Consider the following 20,278-nt stretch of genomic DNA (forward strand, 5'->3'; position numbering starts at 1 on the left):
CCCCCACCCCATGCTCTGCCCCGCAGCCTCCCTTTGCCCCATGATAACCACACTGTAACCACCCTGGCCTTCGTCTGCTTCTCAAACACATGCACCACGTGCTCAGTCATGTCGGAGTCCTCCCCAGTCTGTCCCTCTGTGCCACATGCATTACCCCAGGGCTTCTCAAACTTCATTATGCATGAACCACATCAGGAGGTTGTATTTAAAACTCAGCGATTGTTCCCCACCCCTGGAGCTTCTAATCTGGGTGCTGGGGATGTAGCTCAGTGGCAGAGTGCTTGCCTAGCATGTGCAAGGTCCTGGGTGCAAGTGCCAGCACCTGAGGGGGTCGGGGAGAAAATAATAAGCCCTAGCGCTTCTAATGCAGAATGTCTAGGGTTCCATCTGAGCCTTTCTATTTTTACAAGTTCCCATATGATCCTCCTGCTGCTGGCGCAGAGAACCACCAGGACAGAATGGCCTGCTCACATGCAATTCCCCTGCACATTCCTGTTCCTCCTTTGTCTCCCCTGGACTTCTACTTTGGCTGCAGAGCAGAGACTGAGCTCTTCCATTTATACACGTTCCCATCATTCCTCATCTTGAGCTTCCTTATAGAACCTAACAAAAAATAAATGCTCATTTGCATAATTAATTATTTGCTTGTGTCTGAATTCCCTGCAAGTCTATGAACTCTATGAACAAAGAGCTATAATGTTCCCCTCCTGTCCCCTGTGCCTACCATGTGTCTGACACAATCTAGGTGCTGAATAAATTTTTGTTGAATCCACACCCATCCTTTCACTCATCCTGAAAACATTTAGGGTGCCTGTGGTTGACAATGATTTCTTGGGTATTTCAAAATAGCTAAAAGAAAGGAATTTAAATGTTCCCAACACAAAGAAATGATAAATGTTTGAGGTGGTAAATTTTCCAATTGCCTGGATTTGATCATTACACATCATACATATGTCAAAGTATTACAATCTACTCCATAAATAGGAACAATTATTATGTGTCAATTTAAGAAATAATTAAGGAGGAGAAGAAATAATGATTTATTTTAAATGTGGGCAGAGCATCAGAAGGACTGTTCATTCACCTGGCCCAGGGCATAATACAAAAAGTTAGCCAAGGAAGGAAAACACCTGTCCAGTTAACCAGATCAGCCAGGTGCACCCTAGCAGCCAAAATGAAAGCTATTACACCCAGACTGCCTCACATCTCTCCATACATGAGGAGGACAGGAGACTGCCCACAGTCAGGGGCCTGTGTTCTGACCCCAAGCTGTGTGGCTATGGGCATGTCCTTTCTCTTTGGGAGCCTCAGTTTTCTTCTCTTTTCACTCTGAAATTTGTTGAGCTTCAAGGGTTCCAAGCAAAGAAGCTCCATTTTAAATAGATCCAGTAATGACTGGGTGTTTCGTCCTTTCCCCTAACCTTGGCCAGATCCTGTCAGCAAAGGGAGGACAGGCTGAGCTCTAGGGCTGGGGCTGGAGGTCCTGCTTCTCTCAGGGACCTCTGTTGGTAACCAGGATTCTTCAGGAACTGGGAGGGAGCTGTCTGGGGCAAGGTGAGAGGACCCAAGCACAGGCCAGACTCAGATTCAGAGAGAGTCATAGAGTACAAAAGTCAAAAAGGTGCCTACTTCTTGCTTTGTGTCACCTTGATGTGGGGCAGCATTCCACCAGTGACCTGGCTGAGGCTTCCACCTGGAACATGGACCAAAGGCTTGAAATGCAATTGTGTATTTGCATGAAAACCCTAAGGAGCACATACTCTTCTCCTGTCGTTTTCTTTTTTGCATTTACGTTTCCAGTAACAGCTCCAGGCCTATGTGACGCTGCCTGTGCTTCACTCATCCTGTCTCTGACTTGTGGAGAAGAAACCACAGCAGCAGTGCAAACGCTCAGTGTCACTTAATGACTTTATCTTCACTTATTGTATTTTAAAGTTCAGACCTGTCTAAGGCTCTCCTTGTTTTATTTTATTCTTAGGGAGATAGACTATGATTATATACAGAAATAAACTAAGAAATGGGCTCAGGAAAAGAGTAGAAAGAGAAGCAAGAATCTTTACTGCACTGCACATCATTTAGTTATAGAAAAATAGCTCTTAGCGAGACATTTACATAAGAGATTAAGAATACTTTTACCCAGAATTATTTTCTTTTTCCTATGGTGCTGGGGATCAAACCCAGGGCCTTTGCATGCCAGGCAGGTGCTCTGCCCCTGAGCTGTACCACAGACCTACCCAGGTCTTTTCGAGTCATGCTAATCGCCTCCTCACACTGCCTTTTAACCTCTTGCCCTGATTTTTGCGGGGTTACATTTGTCAGGGTAGATAGTCTGCTTTTTCTTCAGTGGGTGCACTTGGGATTTTGGGTCCAGATTATCAAAGAGCAAGCTCCAGGGATCAGAAGAAAGTGAGGGCGTTTGCAGGTTCAATGGTGTAAGTCTTAGAAAAGTGATAAGAAGGATTAGAATTGAAGGATTAAAAGACTCTTGAGAAGCCAAGGCATTATAGGGCCCATTACTTCATATACATTCTCCAAAAATCACATGAATGCAGGGAAAGAAAAGAAGGGGGAACTGGCTGCAGTTCAGAACGTCAATTTGTCTCGTTTTAATTCCCTTTTCACAATTTATTTGACATTTTGAACAGTGGCCAAAAAAGCTATTATAACTATAAAACATATTCATTGAGATAAATCTCATTAGTCAAGCAATTTAATTAAGGTATTGACGTGCTTAATTGATACGTGTAAGCCAAGACCATTTTCGTGTCTCATTTCCATATGCTTTCTGCTTTAAGAGACACAAGGAGCTGGATCTTAAAAAAAAAAAAAAAAAAAAAAAAACCTCTCTCCATAAAAATGCTATAGATTCATCTGCGCCTGCCATCTCAAGGGACCACTTCCTGCCACTCTCCTTGATTCCTAGCCAGCTACTCCTCTAAGTGGCGCTGCTCAGAGGGAAGGTGATGTACACCCAGCCTGAGTGCCTGTCAGGCGCTCTTATGATCAATAGGAGAATATTTATATTAATAAAGCACTGAGTTAATTAAATAAAACGGTCCTCTGGGTAAACTTAAGATACTAGAGGATGGGTAGGAATCGATATAGTCAACCATTTGAACATTAAGTATGTGCCTTGAAATTTTATGGAGCTTTTAAAAACTCGCTTTGTAATGTGAAAAGTTTGAAGCCTGTACAAGTTACCTTGGCCAAAACCTTGTCTCTGGCTCTGGGAGCTGAAGGGGACAGGAAGGATGGGTTGCTGTGGGGATAGGAGCATGGGAAGCCCCAGCAAGGGTCCTCTGTCCTGGGAAGCTCCCCTCCTGGGACAGGGGTCCATCTTGGAGGACAAGGCCAGGTTGGGGAACAGAGGTCTCAGCTCAGTGCAGGGTCCATACAGGACAGCATTTCCTTCTCCCCTCCAGTTTGGGGTCCCCTCCTCTGAGAAAGCCCAGACACTGGGCTCTTGGGGAAGAACCCTGGGTACCCGTGTGTGTCTTCCGAGTGAACACGCCTGTCCCATCCTTTCTCTGCCTATTGCTGCCTTCCACGGTGTGTTCTCTGAAATTACTTTCTCTGTGTCTGTGTTTCTGTCCTTGACCCCACCACACCCTTTGTTTCCTCTGGTTTTATTGTCTCTGTTTCAATGTGTCAGTCTCCCTCCTTCTTCATCTTTCTCTTTCTCTCTCTCTCTCTCTCTCTCTCTCTCTCTCTCTCTCTCTCTCTCTTCCTCTCCTGTTCTCTCACCTTTTTTATTCTAATTTAATTCAAAGAAAAAATGTATTATTATTTTGAAGTGACTACATCCTAGGTACTGTCACATTAGATGGGGACTGTCCTCTCTTTTCTTATCTATCTAGGTTTAATTGGGACCACTTAATTTGTTCCCAGACTTGGCCCCCGCATCAGCACTGAGGTGTCCCCTCCCCTCGCTCCTGAAGCAGCCTTCCCCTCTGGGTTTGGAGAAAGAAAGAGGACAGAGATCTCTGTGTCTGCCTCCAACAGCCGACCTGTTTGCAGAGATGACATCATACCTGCTGTCCTTTTGTCCTCGCTATGGACTGAGTCTCCTCACTTTCTTAGCTTTGACCCACAGTGCCTAACTCCCTAGGTCCACTGTGGTCACTCTAGAAATGATGGTCCTTCACTAAAATAGTTTTAATGGAGTTGTGAGGATTCCCTTCTCCAGAGAGAGGAATGACCGTCAAGGAACTAGTGTTAGTAGAAATAAACTCCACTTGCTTTCCTGCCTTCATGAATCTCACCTTTCCTCTTTGGTTGTTTCCTGCATGACCCTGGGCCCCTTTGGTGGATACCTTGACTTGCCTGAGTCACACAGAGGTGGCTGACCCGACATTTTGCTCTCAGTCTAGTTTATGTGTTTGGATCAAGGCTACTTCCTGGTCTTCCCCACCAGCTGTGGTCTCAGAGTTGTCCTTCCAGCTGCCCAAGCTTCCCCATCCTTCCCCTCCACCAGCCTCTCTGCAGAGCAATCACTTCCCAATCAGTTTCCCAGGGATGACAGGGAGCTGGGAAGCTTTAACCTGTGTCCCCTTCTTTGCCATGCACCCTCTCCATCCTAGGGAGACTGGTCAATTCCATGAGGAAGAGTCTCCCTGCAGGGCCCAGAGAAGTTGCGAGGCACAACAGACTGAGTGGAACCCAATAGTCACTTTCTTCCGTATTGAAGTTGGCCTGGCCTTGCTGCTTTCCAGTGTTAGAGTTCCTGGGCATTACTTATCTGTCCCTCACTACAGCAAAATTCATGCGAAGCTCCACTTGTAAAGGGAAAGGATTTATTTTTGATCAGAGTTTTGGAAGTTCCAGTGTATGAGCTGTTGGCCCCGTTGTGTTTTAGTGGTGGGGAGGTCACATAATGGCAGAAGGACATGGTAGAGCCAAGCCATTCAACTCATGGCCAGGAAGCAAAAGAGAGGAAGAGGAATGGGCTGGGTCCTGTGTTTCGTTCAGTAGCACCTCCCCAATGACCTAAAGACCTTCCACTTGACCATGTCTCTCAAAGGTTCCACCACCTCTCAACAGCACCAGCCCAGAGACCGAGCCTGTAATCCATGGCCTTCAGGAGACACTGAAGATCCAAGCCAGAGCACTGGGTGATTCTCTCTGAGGAAGGAGACAGGAAGTTTCTTGTCTTCTCCTTAGTGTGTAGGTGCTAACCTGAACGTGTACAAGCATAGATAACTAATATGTATTAAGTGCCTCTTATGAGCCACGTACATTAGCCATTCCATAGTAATTCCCCGACATCAGTAATTCCACAGTCCCCATTTTATAGCTGAGGACACTGAGGTGTGGACACTATCATTTCCTTATACAAAGTCACACAGCTAGCAAATGGCAAAGCTGGGATTCTCCCCAGGAACTTCCCAGCTACTGAGCCCGGCTTCCCTGCCATGCCTCCCTGTTTCCTGATGTCTTGGCCAGGGCAGGACTTGTGAGGCCAGGCAGGAAAGTTATCAGGGAATGTGGGCCAGGCACAGTCAGCAAATAGTCCCAGGGAGGCATTTCTATAAAGTGCCTCCTCATCCCTTCTCTGGGTCCCTCTGCCTCCCACTATGGAGGTCGTTTCCTCTTTGCTGGGTCCAAGGGAGTGGACTGTATCTGTTACGAGACCAGTGGCCGCCGTCTCATGTCCTTCGCTAATTAATTTCATCTTTGCAGTTCGCTGGGTTCTCCTAATTCTCCTGTCCCTTGTCTGGCGCCTTTCCAGCTAAGTGGCCAGGAGCGGGTCTGGGATTCAATATTAGTGTTAACTTCAAACTTGGTGTAAATCTATTGAACTGCATCTGTTTTTACATAAATAAGCCAGAGAACAGCATCTATTCTCCTTCAGCCGATACAGGACCTCCACAGGTGTGAGTTATTAGCAATAACTATAATTGCTTTGAATGGAACAATAAATACTACAAGAGGTCATGATGAGAAATGTCCTCCCGTGGTATTAGCGTAGCTTAATGGGTTAAGCCACCATACGCTTCATCCCATGCTGGGCTTCGGGAAGCAGCCTTGTCACTCAGGGTGCTGAGCTCTTGCTGAATTGCTTTCCTCTTTAGGTAGAAGATAATTTTGAGCCCTTCTAAAGCTGCATTGATTTTATCGGCAGATGGCCCCAGGATAGCATCTCACCTTCACCACGGAGGTTTCACTTGTTTAATGGGGTTCTGAAAAGTTACAAGAAAGAACAGGCAAGTACAAGCCACCCTTCCTGGCCTGCATTCTAAATCCTGGCCTCTGGACAGCGGCAGCCCGAGACATAGCCCTTCCCACCCTGTCCCAGCGAGTTCATCGCCACCAGTAAAACAGAAGAGGCCACAGTCTAGTGGCCCCAGGGCTCTGTCCCTGAGTGGAAGGGAGGGGTCGCTAAGCCACAGCATGAGTGGGTTTAGGGCAAGGCATGCAGGGAACCCAAAGAGTGTTCAAGGAAACCTTTCCCCTTCTCAGGCTGAACAGGTGAGGCTTCTGGGGACAGGTAGGAGTGTTGACCTTCTCCCTCCTTGCCTCCTCTCTGCCTTGCATTTCCTGCACAGTTTTATTCCTGCCCATCCTTGGGAGGGCGCCAGGTCTTTTAGACAACTTGGCAGGAAGAAGTCAGATCAGTGTCGATTATCCCCAAGATGATCAGAATGTTCTATGCGCCTATCATCCCCTTTAGAGTCCCCCGGGGGGTCCACGGTGAAAGCATCTTTTCCATGCCTGGAGTTTCCTTATCCATGTCATCTTGGTCTCATAGGTGCCAGGACTCAGAAAGGGGAGAGGGGGACTCATTCTTGGAGGTGAAGCATTGCCAGGCACCTGTCCCCTTTCTGGACTGAATTCATTTTCCAAATCTGTTGAACCCTTCCAGACAGGTTTCCATACCGGGCCTCCGCCGTCTTTGGGGAGTCCTCGCCATCCGTCTCCCTGGCCGGCCTTCCCAGTGCACCTGCCCATCTCCCCTCCAGCTCGGCTCCCTTCCCTTCTCAGCCGGAGCTTTTTCTGTGACTCTTTAGACTGCAAGCCTGCTCTAGTGGCATTCCTTCTCACACACGGCACCCAGACAGAGACGGAAGGGTAAAGGAAGGCAGGAGAGCTCTATGATCCCAAGGGACAAACTGGAGCTGGGGAAAAGAAATGATCCCAGAGTTTGAGATTCACTCGTGATCATCCATGAATTCGGCAAGGGCATGAAATCATTTTCACTTTTTTAAAAATCCGTTCAGGAAATATATTTTAAATCATACACCAAGCCTCATGCTCAGCAGAACCCCTTGCCCACATGAAGCCACTATTTAATGAGAGAGCCAGCAGAAAAGACCACCAACTCCAAGCTTGACCTGCAGCAGGCATGCAGCTAACCACAGCAACCTCCCCGCTCCACACTCACTTTGTCCAGTGCTAAGTGGCGAGTTTGCCTTTAGCTCTCAGGGAAAGGAAAATTTACAGACTTTGCCCTATTACTGAGTTAAAAAGACCACATTTTACTCAAAGGTTCTTTCTCATCTCCCTCCCTGCCATTGATGAAATGGGCCCACATGGTAACTGGAAATATAAATTTACCAAAAAAAAGAAAAAAAAATTTAGAAACACAGTCCCCATCTTCTCATTTTTTGCTAATTATCTCCAGAACAGATCTTCACCTCCAGGGTACTGTGCCTCTGAACCTAGGCTAAGGGTCTGCAAACTGAGGCAAACGAGGGGGCCCAGGGCAACCATTAATCAGGAAGCAGGCCAAAGGCACACACTTCATTTCAGAGCAATTCAATAAATGCTCCCCCCACCCCCGCCACCTCCCCCTCGCTCACAAGGTTTCATCTCCTAATTGCAAAAGCTTTTTGGCATGGAAATGTCTCTGAGAAGAAGAGAGGACTCAATTTGGGCCATCTCTCCAAAGAAGACACAGGAACAAGGACGCTTCTCCAATTAATCAGCAAATGCCCAGCTCCGGCTTTCGGGCCAAAGGATCGATTTACATAAAGCTACTTCTCCAGATGAGTTTGCCTCCCCCTTTCCTCCCCCTCTCCTCCCCTGCCTTCCTCTTGTCCAGCCAGCATTAGATATGCTACTGGATTTTAGATTGACAGTGTCAGCTACGACAATCAAATTAGGGATGAAAGCCTCAGATGGCTGCAAGAGAGAGGGAGGAGGGGAGGGGAGGCTGGAGGCTCCCTCTCCCAGTGCCATTGGGCAGACACATCACTTCCAACAAAGAGAAAAAACAAAACAGGGTCTCCATTCTTTGGAACCAGTTTAACTGCCCCCCCACCATCCCACCAAGGTTGATACATTAAACCAGAATTTGGCTTGGCACTCTCTCAGACACATAATTATATGCTCATGATCAGATTTTCAGCACCAGATTTCTCCACACAATATAAAGACACCAAAATCATGGTTGTGTCCTTGATAGGTACACAGTGACAGGTGCATCATGGACTCTGGAGGCAGAGGCTGTAGTTGGAATCCTGCTCATGTTTCCTGAACCCCTGGGTGACACAGGGAAGCCTGGACCAGAACAGAAGGCATGATTGGGCTGCTAATGACAGCCCCCCAAACCCACCTAATGCAACTGCCTTGTCACTAAATTGTGATAATCCCAGGGATTAGTGAGCTGTGGAGCAGCTCAGCCTCTGCACCCTTTGCTGGAGATGATCAGTCAATTATAATGCTATCTTGTGAACACAAAGAGCATTACTTGGAGTTACGTGGGATAATTAAATGAAGAAAGTTTCTGTTTGGCCTGGAAGCAGTGGTTAACCCTGCCAGCCCTGGCACAGTGGTGGTTTGGAAAGATTAAATCCTGTGGTTGGAGGGAGCTTCTCTGCTCAAAGGAGGAAAGATGGCTAAATGGCTGTATATTGCGAGCTGTGGCTTGCTTCCCTGGAGTCATGGACTTCAACCCGAGCTGACTCTCCTCCACATCTCCTGCTGACACAGCAAAAACCCTAAGCATCCTACCTTGTGCTCCCTTAGATGAGCTCCAACACCTGGAAACCTTCCCTTCTCTTGACATTGAGAGGCCACACAGCTAGCCCTTATTGTAGCCCTGAACTGTGGGTCCAGCAGGTACTGGCCACATATTGCTGTATAGAACCAATACAGTTATGGAACCAGTTACAATTACACGACTTTTGCTCTTCTAATACAAATAGCTTCTATTTATCAAGCTAAAAAATAATAAAATAATTTCAATTATTTTTTTAAAGAGAGAGGGAGAGAGAGAGAATTTTTTTAATATTTATTTTTTAGTATTTGGCGGACACAACATCTTTGTTTGTATGTGGTGCTGAGGATCGTACCTGGGCCGCATGCATGCCAGAGGAGCACGCTACCACTTGAGCCACATCCCCAGCCCTCAACTATTTCTTTTTACCATTTTTAGTTTGGCTAATGGAGAATTGTAAATCGCATCTGTGGCCCATGTTATATTTCTATGGGATTGTACAGTCCCAGAATTAGCAGATCCCCCACTGTGGGGTGACACCCTCCATCCCCTCATTGGATTTACAGATTAAATTCAACCCAGGACTGATGTGTCCTGTTAATCAGATAAGGAATTATTTGGTTTCAGTATTTTGGAAATAAATATAGATAGCTGGCCAGTAGTCAGGTTCAGCTTGGCCCTGACTACTCATGATTGTCCACACTCAGCCCAATTTACTCATTCACTTTACCTGTATGTCCCTAAAGAATTTGCGATCTTGAGAACATCTGCTTATCAAGAGACACAAAGGGTGCCCGTGCTGGAATCTAATGAGAGCAATCTAATAACCCTAACTCCTTCTGCATCTGTTTGCAGCCTTTCCTTCCTCCCTTTGGTCAGAGAGCTTCCTGGGAGCAAGCCTCTTTGCTCTGGTGTGCATCCCAGGTCACAGCTCCATATCTGTCTCTCAGTCTGGCTGCTCAGTCCTGTTCATCACCTGCCTCCAGAATGGCCTCTCCAGGAAAACTGTAAGGAATCACTCATCTGTGAGGCTTAACCAGGAATGTCCTAATCCTAGCCACCAGAGTCTCCCATACAGGGCTTGGTTTTCTTTGGCTATGCCTCTGGGATCCCATGGGAAGCTTCAGCCCATCCATGACCTCTCACCCCTTCTAGGTCAGCCTTCAGACTGGGTCCCTGAAAGGCTTTGTAAAACACAGAGTCAATGTGGCTCTTTCCACTTCAGACCTCTCCTGCTATCCATCCTATAGGCATCTCATCCAACACCAGCAGCTTCAATGAGACACGGGAGACCTTTGCATCTTGAGCTTAAGATTTTCCCTAAAATCCAACCTAAACATTTAAGGCAATAAGGTATGCATTTGTTAACTTCATGCTAATCACATGAAGTTAGTGATTTGCATTTATAGATTGCATTAGGTTCTAGAAAGCTCTTGCTTGTGCCTTCTCTGTAATGCCTGTCTAAGTATAAGTTGCAGTTCAGAGAACTGAACTGATTCTCTCGAAGGCACCCAACCTGTTAAATATCAGAGTCAGGGTGTTAACATAGCACTACCCAAGACACTAATCATTCTACCCACAGTTCTCAAACTTGTTCAGACTTCATTCTACCGAATGCATCCTCAGGAATCAGATTGCATAGGGGAAGGGTCCCAAGTATCTGTGATCGTTTTTTAATATAAAACTTTCACACATATTTGAAGTAAAGTACAGATGATAAAGAAATATTCATTTTATTCATCACCCAGCTCCAAAAACTATTGACTTATGACCCTTCTCATTTTCTCTAGACTTTTACCCACTTCCCCTCTTTTAGTCTATTTTAAAGAAAAACCTAGACATCATCATTTATCCTTAATTTTCTCTGAGAGAGAGAGAGATCTAAGTGAATGGAAGCATAACTACAATACCATCCCCATACATAAATTAAAAAGCTTACAGGAGCCTTTATGTTTTTGAAGCATCATCTATAAATTCCAATCAGATGGGTCATGAACTTATTGTGAGCGGACTTCCCTAAACCATACCAGTTCTTTCCCCCCGCACTTCCTTCGGTTCCAGAGAGTGAACCCAGGATCACTTAACCACTGAGTCACACCCCCAGCCCTTTTTTGTTGTTGTTATTGTTTTATTTTGAGACAGGGTCTCACTAAGTTGCCGAGGCTGGCCTTGAACTTTCAATCCTCCTGCCTTGGCCTCCCAAGTCACTGAGATTACAAGTGTATGCCACTGCTCTTGGCCCCAGTACTAAATACATCTTTATGCCATCCTGATTTTCTCAAATTGTCCTCCCAGAAAGACAAAGCCAAAGTACCTGACAAAATAAATCTGCACCCTCTAGTCCTGGTTGAGCGTCTTTCCCTTTCTCTCCTATAAAAACTAGAAAGACTTTGGGTCCCGAGTAGAACAAAACTGAAAAGCAATGTGTATTGAGCTACAGGATTTCTTCTTGTTGAAAGGAAAAAAAGCAGTGAAATGTTGCTGTTGTTTCCAGAGGTGCCTGGGTGTTATTATGTTTCTGTCAACGTAAGGGAGTCTGTTTCTCTGTAGCTGGAGTCTCCGAAGGATGAGCTGCAGGAGGGTGGATACTCCGTTCTGCTCACTTCTATACCTTAACTCATGACGCATCGGTCCATCTCTGTTGAGGGAAGTGAGAATGGGAGCTAGCAGATAATCCACCAGACCTGTGAGGGTGCAGCTAGGACAATTCTAATGAGCTTGCCAGAGAAGACAGAACAGAGGGCTCTTGTGTCTGCCTTTCGTTCAGTAACTTCAGTGTACGCTGCTGCAATGAAAGATTCAGAAGCAACTGGAGCAGCGGGAAATAATTGGGTTTTTCTTTTTGTTTGTGTCCCCATTGATATTTTGATTCTCTGTCTCCCTGAGATAGGTTGCAATTCTTTCAGAAATGATCCCGTTTACGCCATTGTTATCTCCCTCGGACAAAGGATACCATTGACTAGAAATCCAGCTGGAAGGGCCAGGGCTTCTTAGCTGGGATACATGCTTGGGGCTTATTTGATTTTGACAGTGACCCAACTGCAAACATATAATCTTGCTTATTAAGATAAATTGCCTGTAGACGAGATTTACCTAGTAAGATAAATCCTCCCCGAAGTTCACATTGTAAAATCCCCGGGGAATAATTTTGCTCCTGCATCTGTCCCTTCTGCTGTATAAAAACCATGTAAGCAAAACAGTATCTTTGCCTTTAATTCTTAGAGTAGAATGATGCGTCACAGGGTATGATATATTAGGATCCGAGGTTCAGGGAGCAGGGCAAAGGATTCAGCTTTACGTAGGGGATAGTGTTGAGAATACAAGAAATTTTAGGTGTGTGGATTATTGTGAGAGATTGTTAAGTTCCTAAGTGAGTTTGGGTTGATATCGAATGCACCAATGGGCAGGTTTCCTCCTACTAGGCAGAAAATTTGAAAGTATACTTAGGCCAAAGAGAATCACAGTGGTAATCCACATCCTCATCCCTGATCCAATAATGCTTCCAAATAGCTTTTCATATCACCCCCTATTTTTGTTTGACTAATCAAGAGTTGATTTTTTTTTTTTTAATGTCACTATAAAGGCACCACTAATTTATCTCAGTGCAAAGGGGTCGAGAGGGAAGAGGAATTGTAGACCTCATCAAATACCCATGGAGTTATTCTAGTTTCCTTGGAAGGTTAGCTCCTGTGTGGCCTCTTGTCCTTGCTTCTGGATGGACCATCTTTGGCGAGTAGTGCTTTAATCTGCTTCTACCTCCTGCATCTGTGGGCTTCACTGGTGAAGTCTCATAGCTGGTACCTCTTCAGTCTGTCCTTGGGTTGTTGACATGACCTCACCCAGCATTACGGTGGGCACGTAGAGCCTGGGAATTTGCATTTCTCTTGAGTAGTCCCCATCCACAACGCTGTCTGAGGCAGGGCTCCAAGGGCCCAGCTTCCTTGCTTGGGGACAGAACTCTAGGCCTTAGACCAAGGCTGAGAACTCACCTGTTTTCATTTACTCCCTTTCATCCCCTGGTCTCTCCTGAGAGGCCTTCATTCATCAGTCATTTAAGGAGTCTTAGGCTCAGCGTTGCTTCTGAGAGAGCCCAGCCTGAGACCCCCTTTTTCCTGTATCAATCTCTCATTTCATTTTCAAGAATCTAGAATCAAATGTGGTTACTACTTTCTGGATGGTACATGAGGGAAACTTTAATTCCTCCCTCAGATTTTATGGAAATAGTACTGACAACGTTTATGTGTTTTATTGTTTAGAGTTGGAAGCGTGTGTCCCGGGGTGGTTGATAAAGGACATTTCCAGCAGTGTAAACCCATGGCACACTGGGGGAAAATTCTGAGACATACTCACACATTTGTTGAAGGCTTCCCATGTTCCAGTCACTGGGCCACGTGCTTTATGTGTGTGGACGCATTTGGTTCTGACAATTAACTGATGAAGCTGGTAAAATTAATAATTCCATTGTTAATATGGGAAAACTGAGTCATGCAGTATTTTAGCAACTTGTGTGAGCATGCAGCTGATAAGTAACTCCATACACTTTAGAAATAAGAATTCCCCAAATTTCTGGGAGTTTCCAAATCTTATTTTGTAGCTTGGTAATAATTTGGGATCAACACTGAAGAGTAAAACCTCCACAATGACTGCCATTTAATGCACATGAGCCTCCCTGGTGGCATGAATGTGATCAGAGTTAGTGTTTTGTCCCCACTGGAGCAAAGAGGAGAGCAGCCCAAGAACAAAGCATCCCTGACATTGCAAGGAGGCCCAGGAAGACTTACAAAAGCTGGACAACCTTTCAATCCATTTATCAAAGTGTCTGCACTTCCCATTTCAAGGTAGATGAAGCAATAATAAATTTGTGAAGAAAGTTAATCTGTGTCCAAAGCATTTTAGTAAATTAAAAAGGTGGGGGAAGGGAGGGCTTCCTGGAAGCGGGATGTATTGGTTCTTGCCAACTCCTATTTGACTTACTGTCTCCTTAATAAGTCCTCTTTGGTCTTGTGTTTTTGGATGGAATAATCAGTCAGTTAATCATTTTCCGGAAGCTGGAAAATGCACTTTAGCTAATGCAGTTCTTTCCTTTCAGAGCCCTAATTATTTAAAAAAGCATCTGGGTCCATAGTGCCACTTCCCAACCAAGAAAGCTTTCCCCGGCTGCCATCTTTCTTTATGTCCCCAGAAAAAAACAGCACACTTTGCCTCCCTCCCACCACCCTACTCCAACCTTGTACCTTTCCAATGTAAAAAAGATTTTTTTTTTTTTTTTTAAAGAATCCGCTCTGGTCACTTCTAAGCATTTCTGTGAGCTGCTTGTCTGGTGAAGGGTACTTCCCAACAATCAATTGGCCGGAAATAGGCTCTTAGGCATTATGGATAGATTTTGTTGTTTTTATTTGAGTGTCAGCCGAAAACGGTGGCTCTTGTGTCTCTTGTGTCTCTCAAGAATCATACTTAACAATAGCTCTAAGCTCTGGCATCATGCTGAGATAAACACACTATTAGGAACCCTCACAAAGGCCCTGCGATAATTGTGAAGGGATAGTTACCCGAAAATGAAGCACCCAGCCCTGAACCCTCCTCCACGCCCCATCAGTAACACCATTAAAGTTGTCAGTTTGTCAGCCCACTGGAGGTATTTATGAAATCAATATACAATCCCGCAGATGCATGGCAGCAGGATTGTTAGCTGGAGAAGGGAAGCTCAATGGAAAATAAAAATTAATGAAATTTACAAGCAGATTGTCATGGGGAACAGATAAATTCCCTACTGTTTCCCTCAGTCGGGGCAAGGGAAAAGCAACAATAAAGAGGAAGAAAGCAAACCATGCCTTAAACTGGGCTCAAGTCAGAGCAAGGCTGGGTACATTTGCAGAAAGAACACAGCGACCAGAAACCAAAGCAGCTGCCCCACCCAAGTGCAGGATTTTGCCTGAATGACGCATAGGATACCTCCCATGAATACCGCCACATTTTTCTGTTTAAATATGACTCTTCTATATCTTCATCCTGCCACATTGCAAATCAGAACTTTTGTAGAGCTGCTGCTCCTTCCGGGTGTTTCAGGGTGGGATACCTTCTACTCGAAACAGCTTAATGCATTACTGGGATGCATGCCCTTGTTCCAGCTTCCAGCCACAGTCAAGGCTGACAATTCTAAACATTCTCCTGTTTCCCTTGCCCCTGATTTCCCTCATCAGCCATTTGTCAGATGTGTGAGCAGAGCTCATCTCCCAGAACCACCAAAGATAACAGCCAAGCCTGGGAGGGTGGCAGGCAGGGGCTTAGTGGCCTGTAAACCAGGTTTTGCTTGCCAGGAAAGACGGGACCCACTGTGGCTGCTGGAGGCTCTCATGCAGCCCAGATGCCTGGTAGAAATTGCATTAGTCGGATGACAGGACCTGGGCCCCTTCTCTAGAAGCTGATGGAGAGCAGCCGAGTGGCCTGGGTGACACTGCCTGACCTCTGCTGTCATCATGGGCTTTGTTCAGTGCCCTGACTCCAGGCTGGAGCCCTGTTCATTGAATCAGGCCTGGCTGGGGGAGCCGGCAAGGGGGCTCATTGTGCATCTAAATTTACTTACATCAGTTGCAGACAGAGGAAACTGCATTTGGATGGGGGGCACCTTGTTATGCAGCCCTGGAAACCTGTAGGACTCACAGCGCAATATGACACCTGCAACCTGCCCCAGGTCTGAGTCTTGTTTTGGGGGGAGCAACAGACCTTCCCAATCTCTAGCATTCTGAGTTGTGGCTATTGCTTAGAGAACATTTAGCTTTCTCAGCAGGCGAGAGCAAGAAGTGGAAGCCTCTCTTCTACTTTCTGTTTTTCCTCCTCCCTCTTGCACACTGTTTAGACAGACAGCCCATGTTTTAGTTAGGGTGGTTGTCTGACCTCTCCTTTCAAACATACAGGGAGCCATCCATAGCTTTTGACTGGGAGCCCTTAAAAAATCAGTATGTGAGCATCTGTCTGAACAATCTGTCTATAGGTCAATTCAACAAGGATGTGTGTATCCTACATGCCAAAGCTGGACAAGTGTCCCTGAGTGTATGGGCAGAGAAATTTATCCTAGTGTTTCTTTAAATGGCAAGTAAACCAAATCAATGCCAGCCCAACAATTTGGGATCATATAGCCATCCATACAATTGGATGTTATATAACCTTTAAAAATGTTGGCATTGATGTACTGGGACAGATGTTCTTAATATAGTAAGTAAAAAATAGTTTATAATAGACTGTATATTAAGAGGTGAAATTCATACATATTACTCCTAATTGGTAGCAGTGGTTATGTCTGAGTGGTTAATTTTTTGGCCTTAATATTTGAGGGTTTTTCTGTGTGTTCTTTTCAAACTAAATCTATGTATATGTATGTAGACACACACACACACACACACACACACACACACAACTTTTATGTCTGAAGAACACACACAGAGTTGATTGTGTCCTTAGTGCTGTCTCTGCACATGCGCCCTTCCACACCATCTTGCTCCTGCGGCCGTGATGGTGCAGAACTAGCGTTGCTTGTCGCACAGAGTGTTCTGCAGAGTGGCTCGTGTGCCCTGGAGGCCTGATGGGTCTTTACAGATTGATCACTTGCTGAGATCCAAGTGGGCTTGAAGTCCAAATGAAAACAAGTGCACGTGCTTGGTCGAGCAAGAAAAATAAAACCAGAAAGTAAAACCAAACAGCTCTCATCATCTGTTGTTTGGAAAGGAAACTCAGGCTTCAGGGCTGCTTAAACCCCCAGAAAAGACTTGGCTTTGAGCCAGCTGCAGGACCCTCACCCTATCCCTTGCCTTCCTCAAAACAGCATGTCGGTGCTGCTTAATGCTAGACAAGGTGCTGGGGGACCCCTATTTTTGGAACAGTTTGTAGAAATGCAATTTAAACTCATCACACTTGTCACTAAGAGCCAGGAGGCCTCCGGGGGTCTGTGGGACTCTAGAATATGCTGAAGTGGTCATTCCCATCAGAAAATCAGATGGCCAGACTCTGTTCCCATCCCAGATGACAAAAGCAGAGAGCCTGGACGTCAAAGGACAGCCTGAGAGACAGGAGATTGAGTGGTGCTGACCTCGTAGTGGGGGAGGGATGCTTTGGGGAAAGGGGGGCACAGGGGTCTTCTCTGGGAGGTGGCAAAACAGAGAATTGGGTGAGGAGCGGCAACAAATAGCCCAGAATCTTGGCTCGTGGCCTGGAGGTGCGAGACCACCCACAGCGCCCGCCCTGGAGGCAGCTGCTGGCCTGGTAACCATTTCAGCAAAGGCCATGCTAGCACAACAATGTGAACGCTTGTAGGGCCTGGGCCTGAGACTAAACAGTCCCCAAACACCTCTGACCCACCGGGAGGCAGCCTCTGGGAGTTTTTGTTATCGTAATGAGATGCAGAGAAAGCAGCCTGGCTCTTTAACTGGTCTCCTCTTCTCCTCTTGTTTAGAGATCTGAGTGAAAACCAGATCCAGGGGATCCCGCGGAAGGCGTTCCGGGGCATCGCTGACGTGAAGAATCTGTAAGTGCTATTTTTGTTGCTTTGCTGCAGATGTGGTTCACGCGGGCTCCCTGGCCAGGATGAGGGAGAGAGAAGGGACAGGAGGGTGGTTTGGACATCTTCAGAGATTGAGGGCCGTGTGTAAATGTTTTCCACAACAGCTTCACAAAGCCCTGCGGCTTCCTGGCCATTCTACAAGCATTGGAATCCCACACCTGGGTCAGACCCTCACGTCACACAAGCTGGACGGCCTTGGTGCAAGTCATTACCAACTTCCGTAAAATAGGGACCATAGTATGGATGTTGTATGCACTAAGAAAATGTTAAAAAAAAAAAAAGAAAAGAAAAGAAAGAAATGCCTCATTCTTAGTAAGTATTGAGTAAACTGGAGCTTTGATGGTGATGGTGATGATGATGAAGATCTCTTATTAACAGTGTCATCATTAGTCCCAAAAGAGACCCCGGGACTTACATCCCAGGACCTTGGGGAAATGTAGCCAAATCCATTTCCTTTACACTAGATTTTTGCTTGCTTTTTATTTTTTATTTTAAAAATTATCATTGATTGACAGTATGTTTTTTTTGAAAAAAGAAATATGGCCCAGATCCATGTGCCAGTACCCCAGTGGGGACACCTTACAAACCAGGAGCCAACAGCAACACCAGGAAATTGGTGTTGGTGCCATCCACAGACTCACCTTCAGACTTCCCAGCTACCCACACTTAAGCTCACACGTGCCCTTGTTTGTGTGCACATGGATGACTTAAGTGTGGGTAGCTGTGTGCAGTTTGATCTCAGGTAGAGTTATCCTGCCATCACCAAGGTTAAGAGCAGGACTGTTCCATCTCTGAACTCACCAAATAATCCTGATCCTTTTCTATCTGACCCCAGGCTTTGCTCTTATTAGTGACTCCTGGGCCCTTACTTCACATGGTGTGTCCTTCTGAACTCTATATACACCCATGCTCATGGGCTGGGGACATGTTTTTGGAAAGGGCCACAGAAGACAGTCTGGTTTGACTGAGGAAGCCAGTCTGCCCTCCAGCCTCAAATTCAATTTGAGAAGTATTAAAGGAGATTAGGAAGGAAGGAAAGAAGGAAGGAAGGAAGGAAGGAGAAAGGGAAGGGAAGGGAGAAAAGAGAAAGAGAGAGAGAGAGAGAGAGAAAACCTACTTTAACTGTCACTTTTCCCTATAACAAATGGAGGGGCTTGAGTTTCCTGGCACCCCCTAGGGAAGTTGATGATGGCTTCCAGATGCGTGTTATCTGCCTCCCCCGTGGCTGGGCCTCAGCGGAAAGCTTTTGGTGTTTAACGTGCAAAGAACACAGAGGGCAGAGGCATCTGTGGGAGTGGAGGGACAGGGAGGCAGAGAGGACTTCGCAGGGGGCTCTGGGACAAAGGCTGCCTGCTGCATCCACTAGGAGTGCTTGCTGAAGAGCAGGAGAGGGTGGACAGGCACAGCCACACAGCCATGAGCCCCTTTGCAGGACAGGTGTAGCCTCACTTAAGAAATAACTTTTGGGCTATAGTGTGGCTCAGTGGTAGAGTGCTTGCCTTTTGTACTTAAGGCCCTGGATTTAATCCTGGGTGCTGAAAAAAAAAAAGGTTGGGGGGGCTGGGGGTCAAGGAGGGTGGAGGAAGGAAGGAACTTCTTAACTTTCTTCCACTTCCTCTTGAAAAGAAGACACAAACCAAACCTAATAAATAAATAATGATGGACACTTTCTCAGCCAGAGGTGGCACTTTTTAACATTTCAAAGCATTTTTCCAACATTTCATTCCTTGGATTTTAGGAACTTAAGAGTGTACAAATGAATCAAAACCAATAGATTGTGTTATTAGCATCCCAGAACTTCAGGGCAAGAGAAAATAGAAGCCCAGAGAGGGGCAGTGACTATCTCAAGGTCAACTGTCACCTGGCTTCCTAATGATTGAGCCCCAAATGAATGTATTATATATATAAAGATCTGAGTCTGGAGGATGGAGCACTAGGCAAACGCTCAACCACTGAGCTACATCAACAGTCCATGGCACTAATATTAAATGGATCAGTTATAAACCAGACATAATGTAATGATGTAGAAGCGTGGCCATATAGTTATGAATTACATTTTTGATTCTCAAGAAAGTGATTAAATCCCACAGTGGTTATTAATTGTCGTTCGTGTTTCTTGGGCTTTGTGTTTTTGTTATTGAGAGTTTACAAGAGTTGTTTTAACTCTTATAATGTCTTTAACCATGCAAAGGTCTTAGAGGTGAAAGGTTCGAAATGCCTGAGTTACTCCAGCATTTGGCCGTCAGACCCACCTTCTAGAAAGAAGTGTATGCAAATACAGTTTGCGTAGCCCTTTTCCTAAATGCCTGGACCAGAAGTGTGGAATATTTGCATATATAGGAGATATTGTAGGGATGGAACCCAAGTTCTAACACAGAATTCTTTTTTGCTTCATATCCGCTTTATGCACTTAGCCTGAAGCTGTTTTTATACCATGTTTTTAATAGTTTCCCCGTGTGGACTTTTCCATTTGTGGTGTCCTCTCCATGCTCAAAAGGTTGGGTTTTTGACTTAGAACTGTTCAGCCTTTATTCATCTCTGAAGAGCCTGAGCTCAGCAGGAGTCGGCTTCTGTTTTGTTCATACCCAGAACCAGCACGTGGTCCTGGGGGAAGAAGGAGTGTAGTAAACCCGCTGCTCAGAGGCAGAATCAACTTGCCAAACTAAGGGCTGTTGAACGCTTTGTGCTCCTAAGCAGTCGGCGACGCACTTGTGGGGCAGAACCCCTGAGACCCCAGAAGCATAATTCTTGTTCTCCGGGGACAAATAGGATAACCGGGGACAAGA

At 45.8% G+C, this 20,278-nt stretch overlaps 1 protein-coding gene across 1 annotated transcript in view; it reads left to right on the forward strand.

Annotated features, from left to right (window-relative positions):
* Slit3 (slit guidance ligand 3) overlaps positions 1–20,278 on the forward strand; it is a 568,745-nt gene that overhangs the window by 368,413 nt on the left and 180,054 nt on the right. The window contains exon 5 of the mRNA XM_076855688.2: positions 17,385–17,456. Within this exon, the coding sequence (XP_076711803.2) occupies positions 17,385–17,456 (72 nt within the window). The remainder of the gene's footprint in view (positions 1–17,384; positions 17,457–20,278) is intronic.

This window comes from Callospermophilus lateralis, chromosome 5, assembly GCF_048772815.1.
Source record: "Callospermophilus lateralis isolate mCalLat2 chromosome 5, mCalLat2.hap1, whole genome shotgun sequence".
Classification (NCBI taxonomy): domain Eukaryota; kingdom Metazoa; phylum Chordata; class Mammalia; order Rodentia; family Sciuridae; genus Callospermophilus; species Callospermophilus lateralis.